Source organism: Drosophila willistoni, assembly GCF_018902025.1.
Source record: "Drosophila willistoni isolate 14030-0811.24 chromosome 2L unlocalized genomic scaffold, UCI_dwil_1.1 Seg168, whole genome shotgun sequence".
NCBI lineage: Eukaryota > Metazoa > Arthropoda > Insecta > Diptera > Drosophilidae > Drosophila > Drosophila willistoni.
In genome coordinates this window covers 674,233-699,584 of record NW_025814047.1, presented here as the reverse complement: position 1 = coordinate 699,584, position 25,352 = coordinate 674,233, and the positions used below count along the sequence as shown (strand labels likewise).

At 34.3% G+C, this 25,352-nt stretch overlaps 1 protein-coding gene across 11 annotated transcripts in view; it reads left to right on the top strand.

The window, feature by feature from the left end:
• Positions 1-19,204, top strand: part of LOC6643264 (protein grainyhead) — a 51,914-nt gene extending 32,710 nt beyond the window's left edge. For 5 of the 11 annotated variants that reach the window (XM_023176297.2, XM_047009696.1, XM_047009697.1 and 2 more), the window contains 12 exons: positions 499-657; positions 747-1,349; positions 1,680-1,912; positions 2,017-2,179; positions 6,591-6,702; positions 7,337-7,431; positions 10,285-10,341; positions 11,298-11,396; positions 15,726-16,123; positions 16,267-16,465; positions 18,307-18,371; positions 18,796-19,204. In XM_023176297.2, coding sequence (XP_023032065.1) covers positions 499-657; positions 747-1,349; positions 1,680-1,912; positions 2,017-2,179; positions 6,591-6,702; positions 7,337-7,431; positions 10,285-10,341; positions 11,298-11,396; positions 15,726-16,123; positions 16,267-16,465; positions 18,307-18,371; positions 18,796-18,922 — 2,310 coding nt within the window. In that variant the 3' untranslated portion in view covers positions 18,923-19,204. The remainder of the gene's footprint in view (positions 1-498; positions 658-746; positions 1,350-1,679; positions 1,913-2,016; positions 2,180-6,590; positions 6,703-7,336; positions 7,432-10,284; positions 10,342-11,297; positions 11,397-15,725; positions 16,124-16,266; positions 16,466-18,306; positions 18,372-18,795) is intronic. The other 6 variants (XM_015178240.3, XM_047009699.1, XM_047009701.1 and 3 more) reach the window with 4 other exon arrangements.
• Positions 19,205-25,352: the final 6,148 nt, after the last annotated feature.

Genomic DNA, 25,352 nt, shown 5'->3' with positions numbered 1-25,352 from the left:
ACAATGACAGAGGGAATTGGTCAAATATAGTTGACTGTCTGTCTGTCTGACTATCTGTCGATTGGTCGGTGGGTCGGTCAGTGCGTTTCCTTCCTCTTCACACTGATCGATCAATCAATGTAAAATGCGATGGCTAAAGGTTCAGTTGGTCGATCGCTTTCTTAATGAACCAATTTCGATTGGAAATAGTTTATATAGTTTAATTTGTTTACAAAAAATCATTTAATTTGCATAAAAAAACTGATATGATCTCAATCCTCAGGCATTTGATCGATTGTAGCAGCTTAGGAAATGCCAATTAGTTTTTAGTTGGGGAAATTATTTATTTTTTTCAGTTTTTATTGTTTTTAAGTTGGCTAAAATTATCAAGGCACATGAATGTTTTGTTTTGTTTTGTTTTTTTTTTTTTGTACTGTTTTGTTGAAAATATTTGTAACAAATTGAAATCGAACAACAACCACCAACCGAAACCAAAAAAAACCCAAACAAATTTCACAGATTTTGCAAGTCGATGTGGACGCCACAACAGAAGCGGAGTTAGAGTCAGAGTCAGATTCAATTCATTCACCACCAACTAGTCCCCACACAGAGACAGCCACGACTGATCTAGAACTAGCGATGTATGCTACCACGGGCGGCACACAGATTTACCTACAGGTGAGTGAGACGAGAGTGAGATAGAGAGAGAGAGAGGAAGACTTGAATGGAGTATCATCATCATCAACAAACAAAACTTGCACCTGCAGACCTCACATCCGACAACAACAAGCAACAGCTCAGCAGCCTCAGTAGCAGCAGCGGCGGCAGCAGCAGCAGCAGCACAGAGCTCATTGCAACCACAGAGTCCCAGTCCGGGACCATATATCACAGCCGATAATTATGGCATGTATACGGCAACAAGATTACCACCCGGTCCCCCGCCCACAACCAGTACCACATTCATAGCTGCAGAGCCCTATTACAGGGAATATTTTGCACCCGATGGCCAGGGTGGCTATACGCGCAGTTTGTATGGGGAGGATGTTAGCGTATCATCCCAACCGGGAGGCGTTTTAACCTATGAGGGACGCTTTAGTAGCAATACCGCCCCATTAACTACAACCACAGTGCTGACCAGCACTCATCATCATAATCCGCATCAACACCAGCAGCAGCAGCAGCAGCAACATCCACAGCAGCAGCAACAACAACAGCAGCAGCAGCAACAACAATCGGATCCAGGCAAAAGTACTCCAATCTATGCCAAGGCCATTACAGCTGCTGGACTCACAGTGGATTTACCGAGTCCTGACTCTGGCATAGGTACAGATCATGCCATAACGCCGCGGGATCAGACCAACATTCAACAGGTACACACACTCACACACACACACACACACACTCACTTACACAACCAAAAACCAAGTATTAATGTCGGTTTACTTCCTCCCCATCCAACCCCCCCAAAAACCCCCTCCACTCATCAACCCACCAAAAAATATATAGAACCTAAGTAACCTGTTAAGTGTAGCCTAGTATATGTAGTAGCCAGCACTAATTGCGTGACGTGTCCATTAAATATTGATCCTAATCTATATGCATGTTTTTATACATTTTTTTTTTTTCACCTCAATACATTTACATTATTTTATGCTAATTTGGCGATGCAAAATATTTCTCTTCTTGTGCCTCTTCTACAGTCATTCGACTACACGGAATTATGCCAGCCGGGCACCTTGATCGATGCCAATGGCAGCATTCCCGTTTCGGTCAATAGCCTTCAACAGCAGCAGCAACGAACTGTGGTCCATGGCAGCCAAAATAGTCCAACCACCTCCCTGGTAGACACAAGCACAAATGGCTCAACGCGCTCAAGGCCCTGGCATGATTTTGGACGACAAAATGATGCCGATAAAATACAAATACCAAAAATGTAAGTTCCTAGAAGAAACTTCTTGAAGTTATTAAAGTTAAGTTATATTGATTCCTTTAATTCATATATTTCTTCCATTATTTCTGTTTCTTCCCTTTTTAAAGCTTCACAAATGTGGGCTTCCGTTATCATTTGGAGAGTCCGATTAGCTCATCGCAGAGGCGCGAGGATGATCGCATTACCTATATCAATAAGGGTCAGTTCTATGGCATTACATTGGAATATGTGCACGATGTCGACAAACCCATTAAGAATACAACAGTAAAGGTAAGTTTTGTTTTAAATTTAATGCTTTAATGTCCTGATTTCTCAAATCGTTGAGGAGTCTATCATTTAATTTCTTATAGTTAACATTGAAATTTACCTTTTCAAAATATAGTTATGACTAAATTTATTATCCTTAAACTCTAATTATTTTGAAAATCCCAATTTTATTCCACAACAAATTATTATAAAATTAAGGCTATTATTCGTATAGATCAGTTTTAATCAGAGGAAATGCTTGATTCTAGTTATTTTTTAGCAAAATATATCAGACTTCGAATTTTTATATAGTCTTCTATATAATATGTAGTTTTCTTGATCCTCAAATCTGTTTTAAGTGGAACTCTTGGCTAGATTAACGATTTTTAGAAATGAAAAATTACATTTTTGGTTATCAATTGTTGAGTGAAAAAACTTGCAAACTACAAAATTCCATAAAATACATATCTATAGAAATTTATTTCTATTACAACATAATGCTTTCTTTTGTATAGTTTTAGCTGATTAATTGAAAGTTCCCAAAATGCCCTTGAAATTTGTATAAGTTTGCATTGTAGGTCTATCTAAAGAATTAAGTTTATAGTTTTTTTAAGACAAGATTCCAACTCTCTCTTATTTTTCCTAATGCTTTTCTTAAGATTCCGAAAACTTTTTGAAAAAGTATACAACTAAATGTTTGGTATATATCATCATCTTTTAAATAGATATGTTTCAATTACAGCTGATAGTTTAGTGAATCTAGGTTTTAAAAGAAATACATATTTGAAAATGGTTTGAAATTTCGTGTAAAAAGTTATGGATTATATATTCTGGAATACAGTTAAAGACTAGAATAATAAAATTTTGAAATATTTCTCAGTCACTGCTTTTAGCTGTTTAATTGAAAGATAGTTATACACAGATTTGTATATACCCTGTTCCTAAGATTCCTTACATATGCCCTTGAAATTTTTATAAGTTTGGATTGTAGGTCTATCTAAAGAATTAAGTTTATAGTTTTTTTAAAACAAGATTCCAACTCTCTCTTATTTTTCCTCAAATTCATAGCACATTCTAAGAAAATGTGATTAGATAGGACTTAAGATTTAATCCTTGATATCATAGCCCACCGATGGCTGTTGGATATTGTAGGATTTCACAAAGATCTATGGCCTTGGGCTATAGGCATGACTGGGCAACGCATATCTCATGGGCATTACAGTGTGGGCCCAAACAGAATTTACATTGTGTGGAGCTTTGTCAATCATTCGGCTTGGTTTTTTTTCTTCCATTCTTTGCTTCTTATTAATACTTGTTTTGTGTTTATGCCATCAACACCACGAACATCACGTTGGGCCAACCCCTTTTTCTTTCATTTCCATGCTCATTTCCCTATTACCCCTTTTGCTTTCGTTGCGTTTCGTTTCACGAAAACCCTTTTGGCTGGAAATGTTTGTCTTAGGTAGGCTATTTGTCAGGACCCTACGACCACCCCGAGGACATAGACAAGGACATTGTCAAATGGCCTGAGCGCTAATAAAGTTTGGCAGCTCGCCACCCTTTGCTCAATTACACATGCGCCGCATCCGGCTTCAGCGTCTGCGTCTGCGTTCGCGTTCGCGTTCGAGTCCTGCGTCTTGGGCATATCATCTAGGATACGCGATGGGCGATGATAAATGATACGACGGGCGCAATCCTTTATGAGAATTTGAATATGCCGTTCAATGCAAATGGGGGAAAGGCGCCTTTCAACAGATCTCGAACATATGTGCCCTGTGCTTGGGTGTTTGTTCAGGACCAGGATCTTAAGGATCTCGCAACTCAACATCATCAATCAGATAAGCTTAAATGACGTCTGCTGCTACTGGAAATGCAAATTGTAAACTGAACCGTTGAGAGTTGAAGAATGACATCAAAGTTACAGTTGAAATTGAAATGAATGGGAAAGTGGAAGTGCCCATAGATGGCTCTGTATGCTAAGTAAACAACAATTGAGAATTTTCAGAAAATGTCATTTGCATAACCAAGTGGAGAAACTTTTTTGCCACAATACAAATTTAACGAAAAAGGAAATGAAATCAAGACAAGATCTACTTAGATAGCAGAGAGTCCTATACTACCTCTTCCTATGTATGTATGTCCTTTTTTTTGTACTCTGTCTTTCTCTCTCTGTTTCTCAGTGGTTTTCTCACCTTAATTGTCTCCGTCTCAAGTTCTTCGTCTCGTATTACCATAAAACTGCCATAATTTTGCAAAAGGGAAAAAAAAGTGTCAAAATTAATTTACGAGTTTATTTGTTTAGCCCTCCGACGGAGTAGCGCGCCCTTTTTATAATTTTTTGTTTTTTTCTTTTTAAGTGAAATGAAGAAAAATCAAGACTACATTTGCATTTCTAACGGGAAAACTGATCTGCTAGAAAACGAAGATGAAAATTTGGAAAAAAAACATAGAAGAAGAAACTGTCGAGTATAATTTACGAGCTGATTAGCCCATGAATATGTAAAGAAGTGGAAGAAAACATACAAAAATATTTATGCTCTAATCAGTTTCAGTTTTTTTTTCTCTTCTGTCTTCACAAGACAAAAAGGGTTGCAATTTGTATTTGAGAATCCCAAAAAAAAAAGAAACAAAATCTATTTTATCTATGCGCTTCCTTTTCTTACCTTCCAAACTGGGATAATTATTCAAAATCTTAAAAAAAAATGATGAGACAGTAAAGCAAATGCAAATGTATCTTGGGAAGTAAACCGAGAAATGAGAAGACAAAAAATGAAATGTGCTAGATATTTTTCTGCTAAATCGAATTCGTCCTTTTGTTCAATATGCATAATCCCTTTGACTTTTCCTTTCCCTTGTTTCTTTGGTCGGGGTTCAAAGGGTGCGTGAGTGCTGGAAGTTGTGAAGTTGAGTGTCACAACGCATATATGTCAGTCGGTCTCGATGGCATCATGCACTAATCAAAAATTCAAAATCTTTAATCAATGTGGATTTATGCCCAACACCAATAAGTTACTGTCAATGAACTTATCTTAGAAATTTTCATTATCAAATTTTGTTGAAAGCGTTTTTGTCTTTCAAATTTTGTTAATTTTCTTTAATCAACTATCTAGAATCTACGTTTTCTTATAGTAATAAGTAATAATATAGTAATAAGTTAAGGATATATTTGTAGACTATCAATCTAACAATATTTTACGTGCACTAGCAGTGTTTGAGACAAGATTTAGTATTTTAGTTTAGGCCCTTTATCTTACTAAATGAAGATTCGAAGTGGAGTTTAGTTCAAGCCTTCAGTTGCAATTAATGAGTATTTTCTTGGGACGTTCATTAATGGGAAGAATATTTAAAGGACGTGTGTATATTATCAATACTTCCTATTCTCGCACAGGTAGAAATAGTTAAGCCACTTTACATTTTCCTTCGTTTTCCTGTTTATTGTATTGTTGCAACTATAGAAAAACAACAAATAGTTCTTAGAAACAATGAATAAGTAGGACTTTGGGCTTAAGATCTCAAGACTATTGAGATAAAATGGTAATTGACTTTTTTCTTTAATCAAAGTCAATTAATAAAGTTTACAAGTATAAATAATCAAGAGGAAACAATTTGCGGAGAATATGATTTTCATTAAATATTTGTTTAGGTTAGTTAATGTAAATTAGTAACTTATAAAACAAGACAGTAGAAAATTGTATAGAACATTATTTCAATTAAATATTTAACTCTGGTAACTGCTTGAGTTCGGAATCAGATTTCTTTTAAAGTGAGGTAATAATATATGTATATCGGACGGTCAAATACAAATAAAACGGACAAACAATTAAAATATGATTAACTACAGCTAATTACGAGCTAAGTTTGCTAAAACAGAGGTTTTCACAAGAGATAGAGAGGCTTCTGATCTGATTACGGGATGCAGAAGATTGAAATCAGGACATAGGACTCGAAAAGGTTCATGCAAAGAATAGTTAGAAATACAGTGTTTTAAGGATAAAGGAATAAAATTTCTATTATGTATACAATCCTAATCAGGATGAAAAAATATAAGTCAATCTATTTTAATAATTTTAAACAAAAAATATATAAAAATAGATTATAGCTCTCCCTAAAAACGATCAGTCGACTAAATAGTCTTAATAATTAAATCATTTTGTTTTTAAGCAAATTAGCCTCAAATTTATTTAACTTTAGTCTAACATACAAACCAAAAAAGAGATACGCTTATACGAAATAAAATAATAATAAAAATTTCAAGTTGAGATTTCACTTTCGAAAAATGCATTCAAATCAAATGTGAATAGCTATATAAAAGATTTCGAATTTAGATATATAAATACGATTTAACTAGCTTTTAGCACAGTTTTAAGTTGAACAATTTTATGAACCTTTCATTTTTAATTTTTTTTTTTTGGTTTTTTCCCCCCTCCCACAACAGAGTGTGATCATGCTAATGTTTCGCGAGGAGAAGAGTCCCGAAGATGAGATAAAGGCCTGGCAATTCTGGCACAGTCGTCAGCATTCGGTGAAGCAAAGAATCTTGGATGCAGGTGCGTACCCATACATAACAACAACAACAACAAAATACATAAGTATATATACATACATATATAAGTGTACGCGTATCATAAAACGAAACCAAAGACGAAGTCGCCGTGTTGCAGTTGCAGTTGAAGTTGGAGTTTAAGATGAAGTCCAGCAGTGCTGGGGGAACTGCCCCTGGTCCGCCTGGTTGCCAGTGTTTCTAGCAGTAAATTGTTGGTTTTTATTGAAAAAAAGAAAGAAAGATAAAAACTGAGGAAGGTGGGGAGAATGAAGAAGTTGGAGTTGTAGAAAAAAAAAACCCCGCAATGCAGAAATGGCAGAGTTATGACATTGATAAACGCGCACTGCAACGCCGCTCCGTTTGTTTGATTGCAGATAATCTGAGCTGCAGCAGCAGCAGCATCAGCAGCAGCTGGATGTTGTTGTTGTTGTTGTTGTTGTTGTTGTTGTTGCTGTAGCTGTTGCAGTTGCTTGGTTTGCCCATCAAACATAACTCATTAGGCACTTGTCACTTGGCAAGCAGAAAATTTCCTTAATTGTTAATACAAACATATTTCTTATGCTTCTTCATTGGCAACTTTGCTACATTTTTCTTTCTTTCTTTCGTTATTTTTTTCATTTTTTTATTTCTTTTCGCAGATACAAAGAACTCAGTTGGCCTCGTTGGTTGCATCGAGGAAGTGTCACACAATGCCATTGCCGTTTATTGGAATCCATTGGAGAGCTCTGCCAAAGTAAGTCCAACTTCAACTAGTCTATATGTATGAGTGTATGTGTGTATGTATGTGTGTAGTTAGTTCTCTGAGGCGGCTACACCATTTTGTATTACCTTTAGTATATGCCAGCGCCGCCTCAATTAAGGCAACAGAAAGAGATAGACAAATAAACTGACGATTGCGTTGTATCTCTATCTTTTAGCGCATGTGTGTTTGTGTGTTTGTGTATTTGTCTCTGTATCTGTGTGTGTGTGTGTGTGTGTGTGTATAAGAATTAATTTCTGATTTATTTTCAATTGCAAGTAAAACGCAAATTCTACAAACACAGAGAGTTATACATATATAAGATGTATAGCCATCCTTTTCACACTTACTTAACAAAAAGAGAAGAATAATTTATGCATTTATTTATTTATGACACTTAGTTTTAATCACTTACTTGGCAATTTTCAAAGCGAAATGTCGAATGTTGCTGGCGGGGCTTAACTTTATGGCTGGAGCAGTTGCTGCTGTTGCTGCTGTTGCAACAGCTTCTGTCTCTTTATATGTCTGTCTGTCTGTCTGTTTGTCGGTCTGGTGAGCTCCCACCGCGTTTAATTTAGCAATTATCAGCAATTTTAATTTACTTGCTAAAGTATTTGCAATTCTATTTGCCAAGCGCCATATGATCCCCTTGCAAACCCCTTCCCATCCCAGCAGCAAACTATCGTAAAGCATTAGCCTAATCCCTAACTAACCATTTCATATTCAGACCCCCCGCTAAAGTCCCATACAAAAGGAAAGTCGACGGCATTTGAAGTGGAAAAACCAAAACTAAAATCAACTAAATTATCAAAATTTATACGTATTCAATTCAAATTAAAGAATTTATATTGTAGTCATCCCATTTTTATAAAAGAATTCTAGGGTAAAAAAACACCTTCTTCTAAATCATACGTATTAAATCAAAATATTCCACCAAATTATTATCTCATTCTATTTAGATCCAGTTAAAAATGTCATCTATAAAGTTCAGTTCCGTTCCTCACAATAACAATATATTATTTATTGTTTTAAGCCAAAATTTAACAATGATAAAAAGTGAATCCGGTTTCCAACCAAAATCCAAATGAGCTCGACAAGTCGTTTTATAACCCTAACAAAAAAAAATATAAATAAAATTTAATGGTATAAATTGTGAAAGATAAAGAACAAAAGATATTTATCAGAGGCAAACATTTTATTGTGGTGACATTACCAAAAAAAAAAGTTTTCAAGCAAACTGAAATACTAAATTTCAAATGAATATTCTATGTAAATTAGTTCAGCATCATATCCTGGAGATATGATAGGAAGTATTGGGCCTTTAGGGACTCAAAAGTAATTTCTACTTAAGTAATTGCCATTTTTCATTACTATGCTAAAGTCCGTTTACTCAAATAGCAATTAAAAATGTTTTTGGTTTGTTTTTGCTTTTGGCTTTTTGCTTTTTGTGTCATTTGAAAGAAAAAAAAAGGTATTAAAAAAAATATTGACTTGAATTGAATTGAATTTCATTCAAGTTCAGTGACTTCTGTTTGCTTGCTTAGCTGCCAAATTGGTCGTCGGTTATTAACTGACTCACTTGATGGCAAGTTGACTTGACTTGTCTGAGACTGGGACTGGGAATGGCCATAAGTGCTGTTGCCTTACCCCACCTCTGCCCTGCCTTCATATTGTATGTGTATATGTACCTCCAATCACTGCATTTGACTGCATTTGATAGAGCTTTTTATTTACAAATTGTTTACGCGCTGAGATGTTAATCCAGCCAAAAGACATCGTCTGGGACGCACCACCACCACCACCACCAAGTAAATGTCCAACATCACAGAGAGAGAGTCCAACTCCAAGTTGGCATATAATGTCGATTTCGTTTTATGCCGTTAGGCAGGCCCGTCCCGGCTTGGCTTGGCTTGGCCTGGCTGGCAATGCCTTTCCCAGCAAAAGAAAGAAAAAAAAAAAACTTTCGTACGCACCGACACGCAGGTGCTGTTGTCTCCTCCTCGTCCCCATCCTCATCCCCATCATCATCCTCATCTTCGGACGTCTCCAACTCCATGGTACTCGTATATGGTACGCGCCCGCTAATTATTCACATTAAATACTGCTCGGACGAGCAGCGACCATAGTAGCCAACGTCTCTTCTGCGGGCAACATCATCTCACTCAGTGTCTGCCTCTGTTGCCGATGTTGCCGCCGATGCTGATGCTGCTGCTGCTGCACTTTTACCATTAAGATTGTTTCCTTTGGTATTTTTGCGTTGATGGATTTTCTTTTTTTTTTTTATTTATTTATTTTTTTTTATTTTGTTTTTTTCGTTTTTGCGACTGTCTGTCTGTTGCATCTGGACTCTCGGTGGCATGCTTAAAATGCCAGAGACACTGAATTGAAGTTGAACTAAAAATGAATTGGATGCAATACAAAGTCTCAGTCGGAGTTGTCGTCGTCGTGTTGTGGTCTTTACTTTGGGCCAAAACCATCGATGGTCGAATGTTGAAGCTTGACTTGGACTTGGCTTGGTCCTCTGTGTATTGCCTTGTTATTGTCGTGCGTGAGCGTATGCCTGCCCCTACATGCAACTCATAAGTTTGTGTGTGTGTGTGCAAGTGGTGTGTGTGTGTGTGTGTGTGTGTCGTTTGGAATTTTTTAAACTGTCGTGGGCATAAAGAGGACATCGACTTAATAGAGAGAAAACAATTGCCTTCTAATAACCAGACGCATTTCAGTTGTTGTCTCTCTTGCTTTTTTCTTGTCTCATAATTTCTTTTGATTCATCTTAATTGTTTATATTTGTATACATTTATTTCTTCATCTTTTATTAATTAATTTTCTTTAATTTTTCTTCTATAGATCAACATTGCAGTGCAATGCCTGAGTACGGATTTTAGCAGTCAAAAAGGTGTTAAGGTAAGTCTTCAGTTCAATCAACAAAATTTAAAATTTTTGAAAGTCTTTTAGTACTTACCACAAAGACCATCCCACGGTTTCCAATTACTTTTATGTCATGTGAAAACTTTAAGTTCTTTTTATTTTTGGGGAATAAAACATAATCGTGAATAATATTTGCAATTGCAAAATGTTTATATTTTTCTCCTTGCAATTTTTTCTGTCACTTCTCTTTTTGTTAGTTCCATAAAAATCTTTTTGACACTTAAATTGTCATAAATAATAATTTATTTGTTTAAATAAAATATTGCTGTCCCACATATTCTATGAGGGTTTTTAGTTTTCCTAAACTAAACCAAGTTTATAGGAACCTACATCATAAATTTTCCAATTTGTCGATATCTTTTTTTCCCATGACAAGACCGAAAAAAATTACGGTTTAATGGTAATAACATTTAAAGATTTCTTTTCATCTCTTTCCATCTCTCTCTCTCCATCTCCCTCTGTCTTTGTGTGTATATATATGTAACTATTTGCGATTTCTTAATGCCAACTTGTTAATGGCAAATCAAAACAGAATGTAAAAGAGAGTCAACAGCCTCTCCTGCGAATGGATGGACAAGGTTCTTTCATTATAAAATACATATGAACGTAGGAAGAGAAGACCACGACGACGACGATGTGGACGACGATGTTGTTGTCGTTGTCGTTGCTTCCTTTTCCTCCCCCCTTGCATCATCAGTTCGGATTGTTCTGTTCTCCTTGAGTTGTAATGCGTACATTAAGTCTGATATTTCATTGACAGAAAATACATATGTACATGGAGGTAGAAAATGAAGTTGGTACAGTGAAGCCTTCTGCTAATTGCATAGTCTACGATTTAACGATAATACCAAACTCTAAACATTTTATTTTTTCTATATTCATATGGTTTTTATTTTCATTTCATTTTGTTTTTTCTCTTTTTTTTCTTATAGGGTCTGCCGTTGCACGTACAAATCGATACGTTCGAGGACCCCAGAGATGCCACAGTCTTTCATCGTGGCTACTGTCAGATAAAGGTCTTCTGCGATAAGGTAAGTGATTTCATTTCGCAATAGCTGGTTTCCAGTTGGTCCCCTCTCTTACGCAGAGCTTGAGCTTTGGGCTGGACTTGCAACCTCTGCCACGTGCAACAGGTTGATGAGCTAACTAACCAAAAAGCAAGCAGCAATAAAAGAGGTTTACGTGGCCGGCAACAAGTGTGCAACAACAACAAGTTGTACCGAATTGGGGGCATCCTCTTTATTCCTCTCTCTCTCGCTCTCTCCCTCTCGGTTTTTGTCCCTGGCAGCAGCCTGTCCGTGCTGTCCTCCTGTCCTCCTGTTCGTCAGTCAGTGGAAAGCGTAACGCGTACAAAAGTAAATGGCCAACACACATGCATGCATCCATGGATCATACAGGGCCAGGGAACGGCATCCTTTCCCTGCCCTGCTATGCCCTTGTTTTCAGTTTTTGTGTATTGGGGGCTCTGTATGGAGTATGGAGTATCGTTTCGTTCGCGAAACCCTTCACTTTTTTTTCTGCGCTTGATGGGGTTTATTAATAAATCATTTCGTGGATTTCCAATTTAATTTTCTCATATCATTACACTTCTTCGTCGGCGGCGTCGCGACTCGCTTGCATCCTCCTCAATCTGTTTTCGCCATGGCAGAGCAGAGAGAAGATGGACATGGTCAGGCGAGGTTGAGGCCGAAGCCTTTTATTGTCTGCTCATATCAGGCAAGTCGGCTTATTGTACCTACATACATACATATATGTATATATATATTATATGCGGTATACATATACATATATACATTTCACATGGACCCATCCCTTGTGTTTATCGGTAAATGTATCAATTAAATTTCGCGTACCAGGTTATTTCATTTCGTTTCCTCTTTTTCTTTTTTGTCTTTTTTTTTGTTTTCTCGAAGGAAGGTAAAGAGTTGGGGGAAAGAATTGTGTGATTTCACTTTACAATTGCAAGTTTTGAGTTGCCTGCCCTGTCGTTTGGCACCTTTGGGGTCCCTTTTTTTTGCTACTGCTGGGTAATTATATGAGAAAATTGATCAATAATCAACGAAAATATTGTCAATATTTGGGTCTACCAACTGCTGCAATTACGCATTCAACTTTAATAAGTATGCCGTAAGAAAGACAATCGCAAAAATTTCCCATGCAAATTCTTTAAATGCAATTTTCATTCACCTTTTTGTTGTTGTTGTTATTGATAATAATTGATAGACAGAGAGACACACATTCAGCCAGAGGAGGTAAGGAGAGACATGTCTCATGTCATTAGCAGCAAACATTAAAGAAATTAGCTCCCACTCGGTCTAACCTCCAAGCCAGAGGCCAGTTAGCAGCAGCAGCATCAGTCTCTTTCTCCCTCTCTCTGTCTCTGTCATACTTTGAAGTCGATTAACAACAACATCAAGACACTCAAAAGGCGAACATTGACCGCAAATGGCGGAGAAGCCAAAAGGAGGAGACAGGAATGGGAGATGGAGAAGTAGGGAGAGATTGGGACGATGCGCTGTGCCTGCGCAACTTTGGCGATATTTTTGCCAAGATAAAATAAAAGTAATAAAATACAGTTATTTACATGCCACACACACACACAAACACAGACCGAGACCGACACACACACACACACACATAGCAGATGATGTACAGCGAATGCATTGCTCTAGGCAAAATTGTTGTGATAAGCAAAGACGATGGAAAAGACTCAAACTCAAAACTGAAACTGAACTAAACTGTGAAATCACAGGCAGCGAGAGACACACACAAAGAGGTGGCTTCAGGGGGTGGGGGGAAGGGTAGCTCCACGCATTTACATCCTTGCATAATATGGCTACTACCATGAAAGAAGATTGCGAAGCCATCAGTTAAGCGCACAGAATATCACTTCCTGTGCCGTCCTCGTCGTCATCATCTTCATCTTGGCTCAATTGCTGATTTTTAATTACAAATGCAAAGTGCAGCAACAAGTGGATTGGGGCAAGTAGAGGGAGCGAGAGAGAGAATCTGCTAACACACGCAAACTAGCAATCATTGGCGGTCAAAGTAGCCACCAGACTATATATTATATATATATATATACATATGTGTGTGTATATGCCTACAAACATATCCATCTATAGTCTCACTCTTTGTCTCCCTCCCTGTGAGTGTATGTGTGTGTGCAATCAAGCGGGCAGGTGGGCAGCTGGCCAGACCAAGATGATGCCTCTGCCACTGCCACTTGCCTTACCTGCCTTTGGCTGCGGCTGCGGCTGCTGCACTAGACTTGCCTGCCTGCTCCTCCATAGTTTCGGTTTGCTTGTGGTTTCGGGCGCCGCCGCATTATTTATTATGTATGCATATTTATGTTGAATCTCTAAGTATTTTATAATCATTTTTTTTCGGTGCTCACAAATGTGTGGAGCGCACACAAGAAATATAAAAATATCTGACCCTAACGGTGTAGACCATTTTGCCAATTGCCTACTACCAACTACAAAGTCGCCTTGCCTAAGCCTTGTCTGTCCGTCTATTTGTTTCGGCTCTGGTCTGGCCAGGCCAATTGCTATATAAAATTTAGCAACTTGTTGCCCCGCACAGTGCTCTGACAATTGTTTTTAATAAAATAGAGAAAAACACGAGTACCACTTGAAAAAAAATTACATAGAATTCGGTGTGTGATAGATGCTTAGTCCAAATATTGAAAATAGTTCAGAATTTAACAAAGAAATATGGGTTTCATTTAATCCCATTTTAGGAATAAATGTGTAAAGTAGTGTTGAGCAAGCACATATAAGTTTTTTCAATTCAATTTTTCGTGACTACCAACACTTAAATAGTCTTAATGTTGCAGTTCCTTTTAAATTTCTAGGCTCATATGAACTATGAATTAGTTTCCATTGCGATATGAATTTGTTTTATAAACTAATCACACTCACTTGGACCTTCACTCGCTTAGTAACAAACTTTTAAGGTATTATGGATTAATAGCTACCATAAAGTTAATAGCAAAATAGATAGCTATGTAGATAGTACTGATTGCTGCACCAATTAGAGCTGACTAAAAATATAACTCATACGGACAATGTAAGATTTTAATGAAGAATTCATTGAAAGCAACTTAACATCAATTAAAATAAGTTTAGAACTAGCCAAGTAAACTCCCATGATAATTATAGATATGGATATGTAGTTGGATGTTAGATATTCTAGTTGGCTATATTGATACTATAAATATCTAGCTAAATACTAGCAGACTAGTATTGTTAAAAATAGAAAGCAAATTTTTAATATGACAGTTCTCAGATTATATTATGAGTTTCTTAATCTAATTTCAATACCATTGAGTAATTATTGCGGAATTATAAATTATGCATAATTTATGAAAGAAATGAAGTCATAAGACTTAAGAACTTAAGCTTATTGAGTACTTGTTTTGTTTACTTTTTATTAGGGTTTATAAATCTATACAAGGGATTTGAATTTAAATATTTATACCAAGTAATTAACTATATTAGAGTGACGATATTCATAAAATGAAGTTAATATACGATTTTGTATATCAAAAGTTGAAGCTAAAGTTAAAGCTTTTTCTTTTAAAAAGAAAACAATTCAATCCTTCATAAGGTTATAAAATTAAAACATAACTATACAATGAGGAACGACTAAACAAAAGTATTTTTAACATTGTTCTATTAGTTTTCAAATTGGGTCAAAAACTGTTTTTCGTGGCTAGAAGTTACTTTTCCAAGTAATCAAATTTGTAAATAATTCAGAATTTCTTCTGACGAATGAAATTTCTGTTGGAAAATTAATAGTTTAAATGATTTTTGAAAACATTATAAAAGGAATTTGTAATTTTTTTTTTGGGAACACTGTGCAGATGTTTGGCGGCTGCGTCGGCGTCGGCTTTTGTCCGGCGACAAAACAACATGGCACAGAAATCGCAGAGTTCCCCAGGCGAGAAACTTGTTTTGTTTTCTTTTTTTTTCCGAATGTTGGTAAGCAGTGAGGGGGTCCTGCAGTGGGGCCAGCTTATGGCACTTGAAGCCATACACGAATTTAATTAATAAGTAAAAATGTATAAAGAGAGAGAGGGAGCGACAGACAGAGAGAGATAGAGAGAGAGAGAGAAGAGAAGAAGGAAAAAAATGCGATGCAGAAATATCAAAAAAGGTGGCATCCATGCATTTGATTGATTGCTAATTACACGCTGGCTCTGGCTGGGAGTCGACCAACCAAACACCTGAGTCTGAGCCCCACACACAACTTTCGTAATCGTTGCCAGCAACGAGCAACTGAATGATAGCTAACCCGCAATTAAAACCCATTTCGAATTCAACTTTAACTTAATTTTTTTTTCGTGTATTTTGCAGGGCGCCGAGCGCAAGACACGCGATGAGGAGAGACGTGCAGCCAAACGGAAGATGACAGCCACCGGGCGGAAGAAACTGGACGAGCTCTATCACCCGGTTACAGATCGATCCGAGTTCTATGGCATGCAGGATCTTGCCAAGCCGCCGGTACTCTTCTCACCCGCCGAGGATATGGAGAAGGTAGGTGTAGGTGGTCAACGCCAGCCCCCACTACCCATGGGCGGCTACAATTCGAATTCGAACTGCAACTCGAACTCGCATTCGCCCTTGCAGAGCTTCTATGGCCATGAGACTGACTCGCCGGACCTGAAGGGGGCATCACCATTCCTGCTGCACGGCCAGAAGGTTGCCACACCAACGCTCAAATTCCACAATCATTTTCCGCCCGACATGCAGACGTGAGTAAAAATATCGTTATCCATTTCATCATACACAGAATGAAAACTTCAGCCTTTTGCCCAGTTCGGAAACTAAACTTTCTCTTTCTCTTGCTCTTTCTTTTTTTTTCTTTTTGTGTCTCGTCTCTCCCTTTTTTTGGTAGTGACAAAAAGGATCACATATTGGATCAGACGATGTTGACCAGCGCACCACCGATGAGTGATTTTGGTCCGCCCATGAAGCGAGGACGCATGACACCACCCACATCGGAGAGGGTAATGCTATATGTGCGGCAGGAGAATGAGGAGGTCTATACACCGCTCCATGTGGTGCCACCCACAACAATTGGCCTGCTGAATGCGGTAAGTTTGCCTTTCTTCTTTACCCTTTACTCTTCCTCCTCCATTGTTTTACCTCTAAACTACTCCTCCTCCGAGATTTGTCTAAAAACTCTAATACTCTATTGTAATTTTGTTCATTTTGGTCTAAAATTGGTCTAAAAACAAACAAAGAAAAAAAGTATCGCCAAAATGGAAACAATTAAATTTAATTCAAATGCCAAAATGTTCAATGACAACAAACCAAACAAAAATCAAAAAGCGCGATTAATGCATATAAATCGTTCTATATATATATATATATATTTATTTAAATATCAAACTAAAATTCATCACATTAATACTGCCAAAAAAAATATTAAAAAACCAAACCAAACGAAATACAACAACTGGATAACGATAATTGTAGTTGAAAACTAATCGAAAGCGCTATAATCACCATCCAAGATCATAATATCAGGCTCTGGCATAACTCATCAATAAATACCCGAAAATAAAATGAAACAAAAATCCAGACAAAGCAACAAGAAAACATTACAAAAATTCAATTTGTCATCGATTCAATCATTTTGAAATTATATAAAATATTCGATTATGACAACTTATTTAGGCAGGTAACAGCTGAACATTTCTCAGCATAGTTTAAACAATTATTAGCTGTGCTTAATAATACTATATACAAATTTAGAAAGATGTTTATTAGTTGAAGATTTTTAGTAAAAACGAAGTTTTTAAAATATCAGATAGACCTAAGTCCTGTTTAAGAAAGTGAGAACCGAGGCCAAAATACTTGTAGAACAATTGAAAACTTACTTCAAAACAACTGTAAAAGTTTTTCGAGCTGCAAACATAAGTTCTTTATAACAATTGAGATAGATTTCCCTTTTTTGCTTTATAAAGTTATAATTCCCAACTACTTTTAGCCTTTGAGTTTGACATTAAAACTTTCTAGAAAGTTTGCATTAACTTTCCTATATTCGCAAATCACCTGATTTAAGAACTTAAAACATTATTTAGAGTTTTAATAAGACTGTTAATAAGTTCTTATTTTCAATACAATTAAAATTTATCAGTTATCAAATTTTAGAATGACATTATTTATTGTATTACAACCAACAAAATTGAAAACAAATTAGAATTTTTTATTGAAAACAAGTAGAAGGATTTTAAATATGTAGTTATATGATTTAAATATCACCTATGCAGAAACAAAACAAAGGAAAGACTTATATAATCAAGCAATTACAGCCTCGAGTAAAATAAAAATGATTTTCTACTAAAAAATATTGAGGTTATGGATCACAAATGTTCTTTTTAGGGATTTACAAAGTATTATGAATTGTCGGTTAGGTATCTAGATTTTAGTATCTCGTATAACTCATCAATAAATAATATGTACATATATTTTTTGTTTTACTATTTTCTAAATAGAAAAAGTTAAGATAATAGATAAAAGCTAGATATCATATCAAACAAGTTGTGAAGACAAACATTATACATATCTTTTGTAGTAAACATCTTCAGTTTATTAAATAAAATCACAAATATTGTATACCAAATCACAATCTGTCATACATATGTCCATCAAATATTAGTGTTGCAAAATGGCACATAAGAGTTCCCCACACTATCACACAAAAAGCACAACTGTACCCACCAGCATTTTAGTTCAACTGTATGAGTTAGTTGCAATCGAAATTGGCATTAAAATGAACAAAATTACATCCAATCAGAGTTATCAGAGAAATATTCAACAAAAAAAACACTACAAATGAAACAACAACAAGAACCAAAGAAAAACAATCAAAAACAGACAAAAAAAACAACAAAAAAAACATCATATTTCTCTTGTTTCTCAATTGCAGATTGAAAACAAATACAAAATCTCAACAACGAGCATAAATAACATTTATCGCACAAATAAAAAGGGGTAAGTAAACAGTTTTAGAAGGATGAAAGTGCCAAACACACACACACACACAGAGACACACACGCACACCCACCCATACACAACACACACACACACTACGCACACTAAACACAAAGTGTTATCAAAATTCCCATCAATACCCATCAATATGGATGATCTCCTGAGACTCTGCCATCTCTTCCCATACATTTACATGTTGATTTAGTACTAAACTAACTTGCGTTCATTGTGTGCTAATTATGTAATATGTTTTTTACTTGGGTGTCTTGTGTGATATACCTACCCGATAACTCCTTTTCCCCAAAACCAACTTGATATAATAATCTCTAATTGGCCAAAGGTTTAGGTTTGGGTTCGGTTCTGAAACTCACAGCTTTAATTGATAAGTGATAATTAATATGTTTACTTTGATTACTTTTTCTAGGATTACGGCGAAAATTGATGATGATATGATATCCTTCTATTGCAATGAGGATATCTTTTTGCTAGAAGTCCAACAGATTGAGGATGATCTGTACGATGTGACGCTGACAGAGCTGCCCAATCAATAGGCGAAAGGGCAAAACAGACAGACAAAACACAGAATAATCGAGAACCAAGCAAGCACAAAATCTATGGACACAATTTTCGCTAAGTGAAGTTGTTTCAATAAGCCATTTTCAATTAGTTGTTAAGTTTTTATTTTAATTGAAATTGAACAACAAGCAGAAGGCATAAGATTATATTTAAAAAAAGAAAAAAAACAACAACAATTTTTATGCATATATTAAACACGTTTTTGTTTAGTAATTTAGCTACAATGAGATTACATAAATTGAAATTGTTTGATCAAATTTAAACATTTAACTTGAATACACAATATTTGCATAAGCCTTGAATTAATTTATATCTATATATATGTATATCGTTTATATATATGTATGTATGTATATGTATCGAATATAGTGCAAAACATCTGTCCAGTAAAACATAAGTTGGCTTCCGTTTCCGCTTTTACTTTCCATCTGCGTTATGCTAGAGACCTTAGGTCCACAGTTGGATTAAACTAAACAAGTTTCTAATACTAAAAAACAAACAAAACAAAACAAAACAAAATCTAAATCTAATTGGAACTATTACTTATTTTATACTTACTTTTTATATATATATAAATGTCTATATAACTCTATTGTAAAACTTATGTAAATTTGGCTTAAGCATTTTGATTGTTGAATATAAATTTGTAAAATTATTATCACTCACCTACACAAAACACACACACACACACACAAAAATCGTTTGTTCTATATTTCTCTTTTCAATCTCTTTTTATTGTGTTTGGCTATTTAAAATATATATATATGTTTAGGATCTCTGATTGATGAAAAACAACAAAAAAATATTACAAAAATGAGCAAAACAAAAATGGTAAAAAACAAAATAATTATTTACTTTAATAAATCTATACTTTATATATAAATATATATATATATAAGAACACACTCTCTGCAATAAAAACATGTTGATAAATCTTTAAAATTAAGAACCAGTTTAAGGCAAAAAAACAAAAACAAAAAACACCATACAAGATACAAAAAAAAAGAACATACAAAAATTGTGTGCATTTGTTGTAAAACAAACAAAACCAATCTACAAGTCTTGTTGATTTAAAACAAAATGAATGAAAACAAATGAAAACTCCACAAAAAAAAAAGAAGAAAAACGAAGAAAGGGAAATCTGTAGCACCACAAAATACATATAGAAGTCGAAGGAGGAAGACAGATCATAGAAGTTAGTAATCCAGATACATATAGAATCGCATAGCATAACGCCAGAGCGTTTTACAATCTTTGTTTGCCATAATTAACAGATTAATTTAATTAAAAAAACGTAACACAACAACAACAAAACAAAAAACAAAAGCAAAAAGCTGACGGGGGAAAAGAAAGAAGAACAAAAGTTAAAAAAAAAAACAAAACAAAACTGTACAATTTCCATAGTAGAGATTTCCATTTAAATGTTAATTGTAATATCTCCCACAACGAATACTCCGCAACAGATTGCTACAAGTTTTAAAATACATTTAAAAAATATATGAATACATATATAAATACTTTTTAAATTTGAATGCTCAATATTATATATTATAATTTGTTTTCTTAATTTTAATAAACTATTTTTGCCACTCACCTTGAATCTTTATCGCCCACTCTCACACCTTCTCTTGGCTCACACTTTCTCTCATATCTCTCTCCCACTTTTTGTAGTGTTGTACAATCACAATTTGTTTCTAGTGTTAGACAAAACAACAAAAAAAAACAAAAACAAAACCCTAATGATAATAAATAATACAAAATATCTTTTAAATATGATAATGACGATGATGATGATGATTGAAAAGAGTTAATCGAAAAATCTTGCCCACATGTTATGAATCTTTAATGTTTAGTTTTTAATTTATAAGTTTTATGCTCTCTGTCTCTATATATCTATATATACAAAAATGCGTATATACATATATTTAAAAAACACAAACGAAACAAAACAACAACAAAAAAAGACATAAAACAAAAGCCAATAATTTATTTTTTGTTACTGTTGGAAAGAATTCCGCGAAAAAATAGAAAAGAAAATACTGATTATAAAGCAGAAACAAGTGGAAAAAATGAAATGAACAAATAAAATTGTACAATATAATCGTAATGAATACACAAAATTTAAATAAAGAACAAAAAGTAAAAAAAAAATAAATGTTATTTTATTTTATCTTAGGTCTACAGATAATCTGGAATCAGTTGAAAAGTAAGTATTTCTGGTTCTATTCTTAAATGAAAAACATTTTAATAATTTAATAATTTATATGTACCCGATTTTTATCGACTTCTAGCTGGATATTTGTGCAATTTCCAATCCTTAGTAAAAGTCAAAGCTGATAAAGACAAATTGAATTTTCATGGCATTTTTATTATTGGCGGCGCTAAAAAGTATGCTACACTTTTTTTCGTAGTAAGTTGCAATAAATAAAATATTTTTATAGAAAATATCATTTACATTTTCTGACCTCAAAACTTATTTTCGAGTTGCTTGAACTTGTGAACCGCACCACATGAAACCTGTTTAATTATTATCTGTCAAGGGTTATAAATAAAATCAGTCATAAAAATACATTTAGCCTGAGCATACATACATATATTGTTAACTTATCAGATTGAATGTAATAAAATCTTTGCATTCCATATTGAAGTGATATTTAAAAGCTGGCAGAAAGCGTATAGGAATTTTCAACACAATTTTTATATCATCATATCTGCCATAAGGTTATTTTTCCCCAGCCTAAACTATCCTATTATATGATCCTACACTTTCATTTCTATCAAATAAAAAAAATAAAAAACTTTGAAAAGAACTCTATAATGAACATTTTTGTGAGAGCAAGAGCAATAACTGTCTATCATTGAGAATTTAGTGTTTACTAAATTAGTTTAAAAAATTTATTTTGGTTGCACTAGCCTTAAAAAGCTTTTAAATAATCTGGCAAATAATTTATGAATTATAAATTGTTAAATAAATATTCTTTATTTATTTTTATTATTATATTTTAACTAAATTCAAATAAGTTGCTAACAATGATTAGATCAGCGTCTAGGTTTAGTAGAAAAAACTTGTTGACTTTTCATGAGATGCCATCAGTTTTATATGAATTTTTATCAAATTGAAATGTTTAAAAAACTCCGAACTTTCATATTTGGACAAAAGTTCACTTAACAACTAATTTACTTATTGCATTACTTTATCAATTAAACACTTGTTCACTTAATCAATTTACTCACTGACTAAGTTGTTTCATGATTTTTTTGGTCGTGTATCTTTTTTTGTTTATTAGAGAGCTGGATAAATACCAGAATCAGATTTGAATGAAACCATTGAAATTGAATTCAAATGATTAACCAAACCTACTCAATGAAATGAATGAATGTGAATTAATGTTAACTTAATTAAATGAAAGGTAATAAATTGAGTGTCTAAGTTTTAAAATCTAGGTACTAAAGCATTCGAATCAATTCGAATACGTCGAATTGCATTATTTCATTTGAGGTATTTAAAAGAAAACAAGCAAATAATATTGTCAAAAGTATTTGGTCGAATAATCAAATGTTTGAATGTTCAATACACTAAAATTTCCAGAAAATATAAATATATAAATATGATATTAAACTCGAAAGTTAAAAATAAATATTTCACTACTAAGTACTACTGCCTTATCAGTTGGAACTGGGAGTATAGTATATGTATATATATATGAGTATATCTCCACTGAGCCACCGACTAGACCAATTTTAACAAAGAGTAATTACACATTTTTAAAAAATATACAGTACAAATAGGTAATAATTTCAAAATTGGGATTCAAATGTATTCAAAGCATAGCAACTTATTGTCTTACATTAAAACTCATTCAAAAATAATTCGTTTTTGAGTCATTTGAATGTTGTTTAGGAAATTCATTCAATCGAACTTGATTTTCATTTTCGTTCAATTGATTTAAAATTTTTGTCATTCATGCAGCTTTTTGTTAACTTTTATATGTATATGTAACCTTAAAAAAGGGAACGGAAAAAGGGATTAAAATTCTATTGATCCAGTTCTACATTGATTTATTTGTTTTTCAATTCGAAAGCTATTATCTACGTATTTTTGTATGTTCTACCTGCTGTTCTATATACATATGTACATATATACGTACCTTCACGTACAGAAACAGATCTGATCGTAGAGTGGTACAACTGTACCGCTGTTGTAAGTGTGTCACACTAAAATGCCATTTGCAGTAGAGAAAACGTAAATTTTAGTCATGAGCTAGTGAACGACTTAATGCCCAAGCAAGTGAGTCAGTGATCAACTGCAAAAACGAGTGAGTAATTAAATAAGTAATGCGACAAATGAACAAGTGATTCAATGAGTAAGTGTAATTTTCCTACAAAGTGAGTACTTTTTCGTATTAACCCAACAATGCACAAATAATTCACTCAAAATTTTCTGTTGAATTGCACTAAGAAGTAACTTTCATTTTCGTCTGAGTGTCGCCTAACAAATTCGCCTCTTATTCTTGTTTACAATTAAAAACTCAACTAATACATTGAAACTTAAACATACAGTCGTAAATGTTACTAAGTTAGACTTTCGTAGCTTGTAAAGACAATTATTTTTGATTTAATGTACAATATCTCATACCAACAGAAAAGGCAATTCAATACCTTGACAAACAAATTGACAGAGTGTTTAACTCATTTTCGGTGTTTTAAAAAGAGAGCTGCATGAATAATGCAAAAATCAATTTGAGTAAACAATATTCAAAACCAATTTCATTTGAGGCATGAATTGAATGACTTTGAAAGTGAATAAGTGTGCTTAACTCAGTCGCACAACATTCAAACGAAACGATACAAATTGAATGGGTTAGAAAGTAAGACAATGAGTTGATTATGATTCAAATATATTCGAATCCCAGTTCTGATTTTAGTACTTTGTATTATATATTTTTGATCTAAATGTTAATACTATATGACTAAACTAGTGTGGTCGGTGTCTCAGTGGGGAACTACTCAGACTACAATACTGTTGTTATCGGATTCAAACCCCCTACAGTTTTTAGGTATATTTAAAATCTATCTAGACTTGGATAATGATTAAATTGAATGGAAAACATAAAAAACATGGCATTAGCAAAAGTACACTCAAAAAGGAAAGCCGCAGAAAGGTTCATCGGGTGGTTCTTCTATCGTCATCTGCTGAGACCGAGGAGATTAACCCTACCAGTCAGGATCAGGCCTGAAAGGCAAATCCAGAGGGTGCAATCTACAGAAATGATTTTTTTTTTTCAACTAGTAAAGTAATATTAAAAGGTAGATCAATTGTGTATATTATGGATTAGCGAATAATATTTTTTTTAATATATTGGACAGCTTTATTTATGTATTCTCGGTTCGTGGCAATTAAGAAATTCTAAATTAGATTTTCCGAGATTTGTCCCAAAATGTCCAAACCAAAACCGCGCACTAAAATTTTTCCTTTATTGAATATTCAAATTTTAATAGCCGTCATTTCGTCATTATTTTCTCTGCACTTTTGATAAAAGTTCCAACTTATTAATTGTTGTTGCTTTAAAAGGTCCAAATAAAAATAAGATAATTCGAATAAAAAAATTTGATTCAATTCATTGCTTTATAAGATAAGAAATAAGAAATTATATTAGAAATTGCCCAATTGACAATGTTTACTGAATGAACTAATAAAATTTATATAAACTTGCGACATATATAAAAAAGAAAGTCATATTTCTACTAAAATTTTCGTAAATTATTTCCAATACAAATTCTAAGCAGTCCTATGATTACTCCAACTTTATGATGTGGCTAGAAAAAAGCCAAAAATATTGGCATCACTGCTGGTCCAGATGCCTATGCTGCAACAGCTGCCGCAGCCGCAGAAGCAACAACAAGTTTTTAGTTTGGCTTTGAGTCTGAGTTTTGGTTTATAGTGGTTTTGGCTTTGCATTTTCATTCACAGAACGTGTTTCAGCGTTAATATTTTCCAGTCCAGACCCGCATCTGCTGTTGATTACACCTTTGCACCCACCGAAACCCTATCCGGTGTCGTATATTCAAATCACTGTTTTGGATGACTTCGTTTAACATTTGCCTAATGAAACAAAATACAAAATGCAAAACTAAAAACAACGTTTAACGAATCAGAAAAGAAAAAGAACTCGCAAATATATCAACTATATTTGTTCTTCACTAACAATTACTAAGCACTGACGCTTGAGGCGCTGACTAGGCTGATAAAAACAAAGATAAATGTAGCCCCCAGACTGAATGAGATCGGCTATCCGAAGAGAATGTCAAAATGCCACAATAGATAACAAAAGTCAGACTGTGTTGTGTTGTGAAGAAAACCCAGCTAAAAACAGTTTACAAACAAATTTTTTGTGTACTCCACAG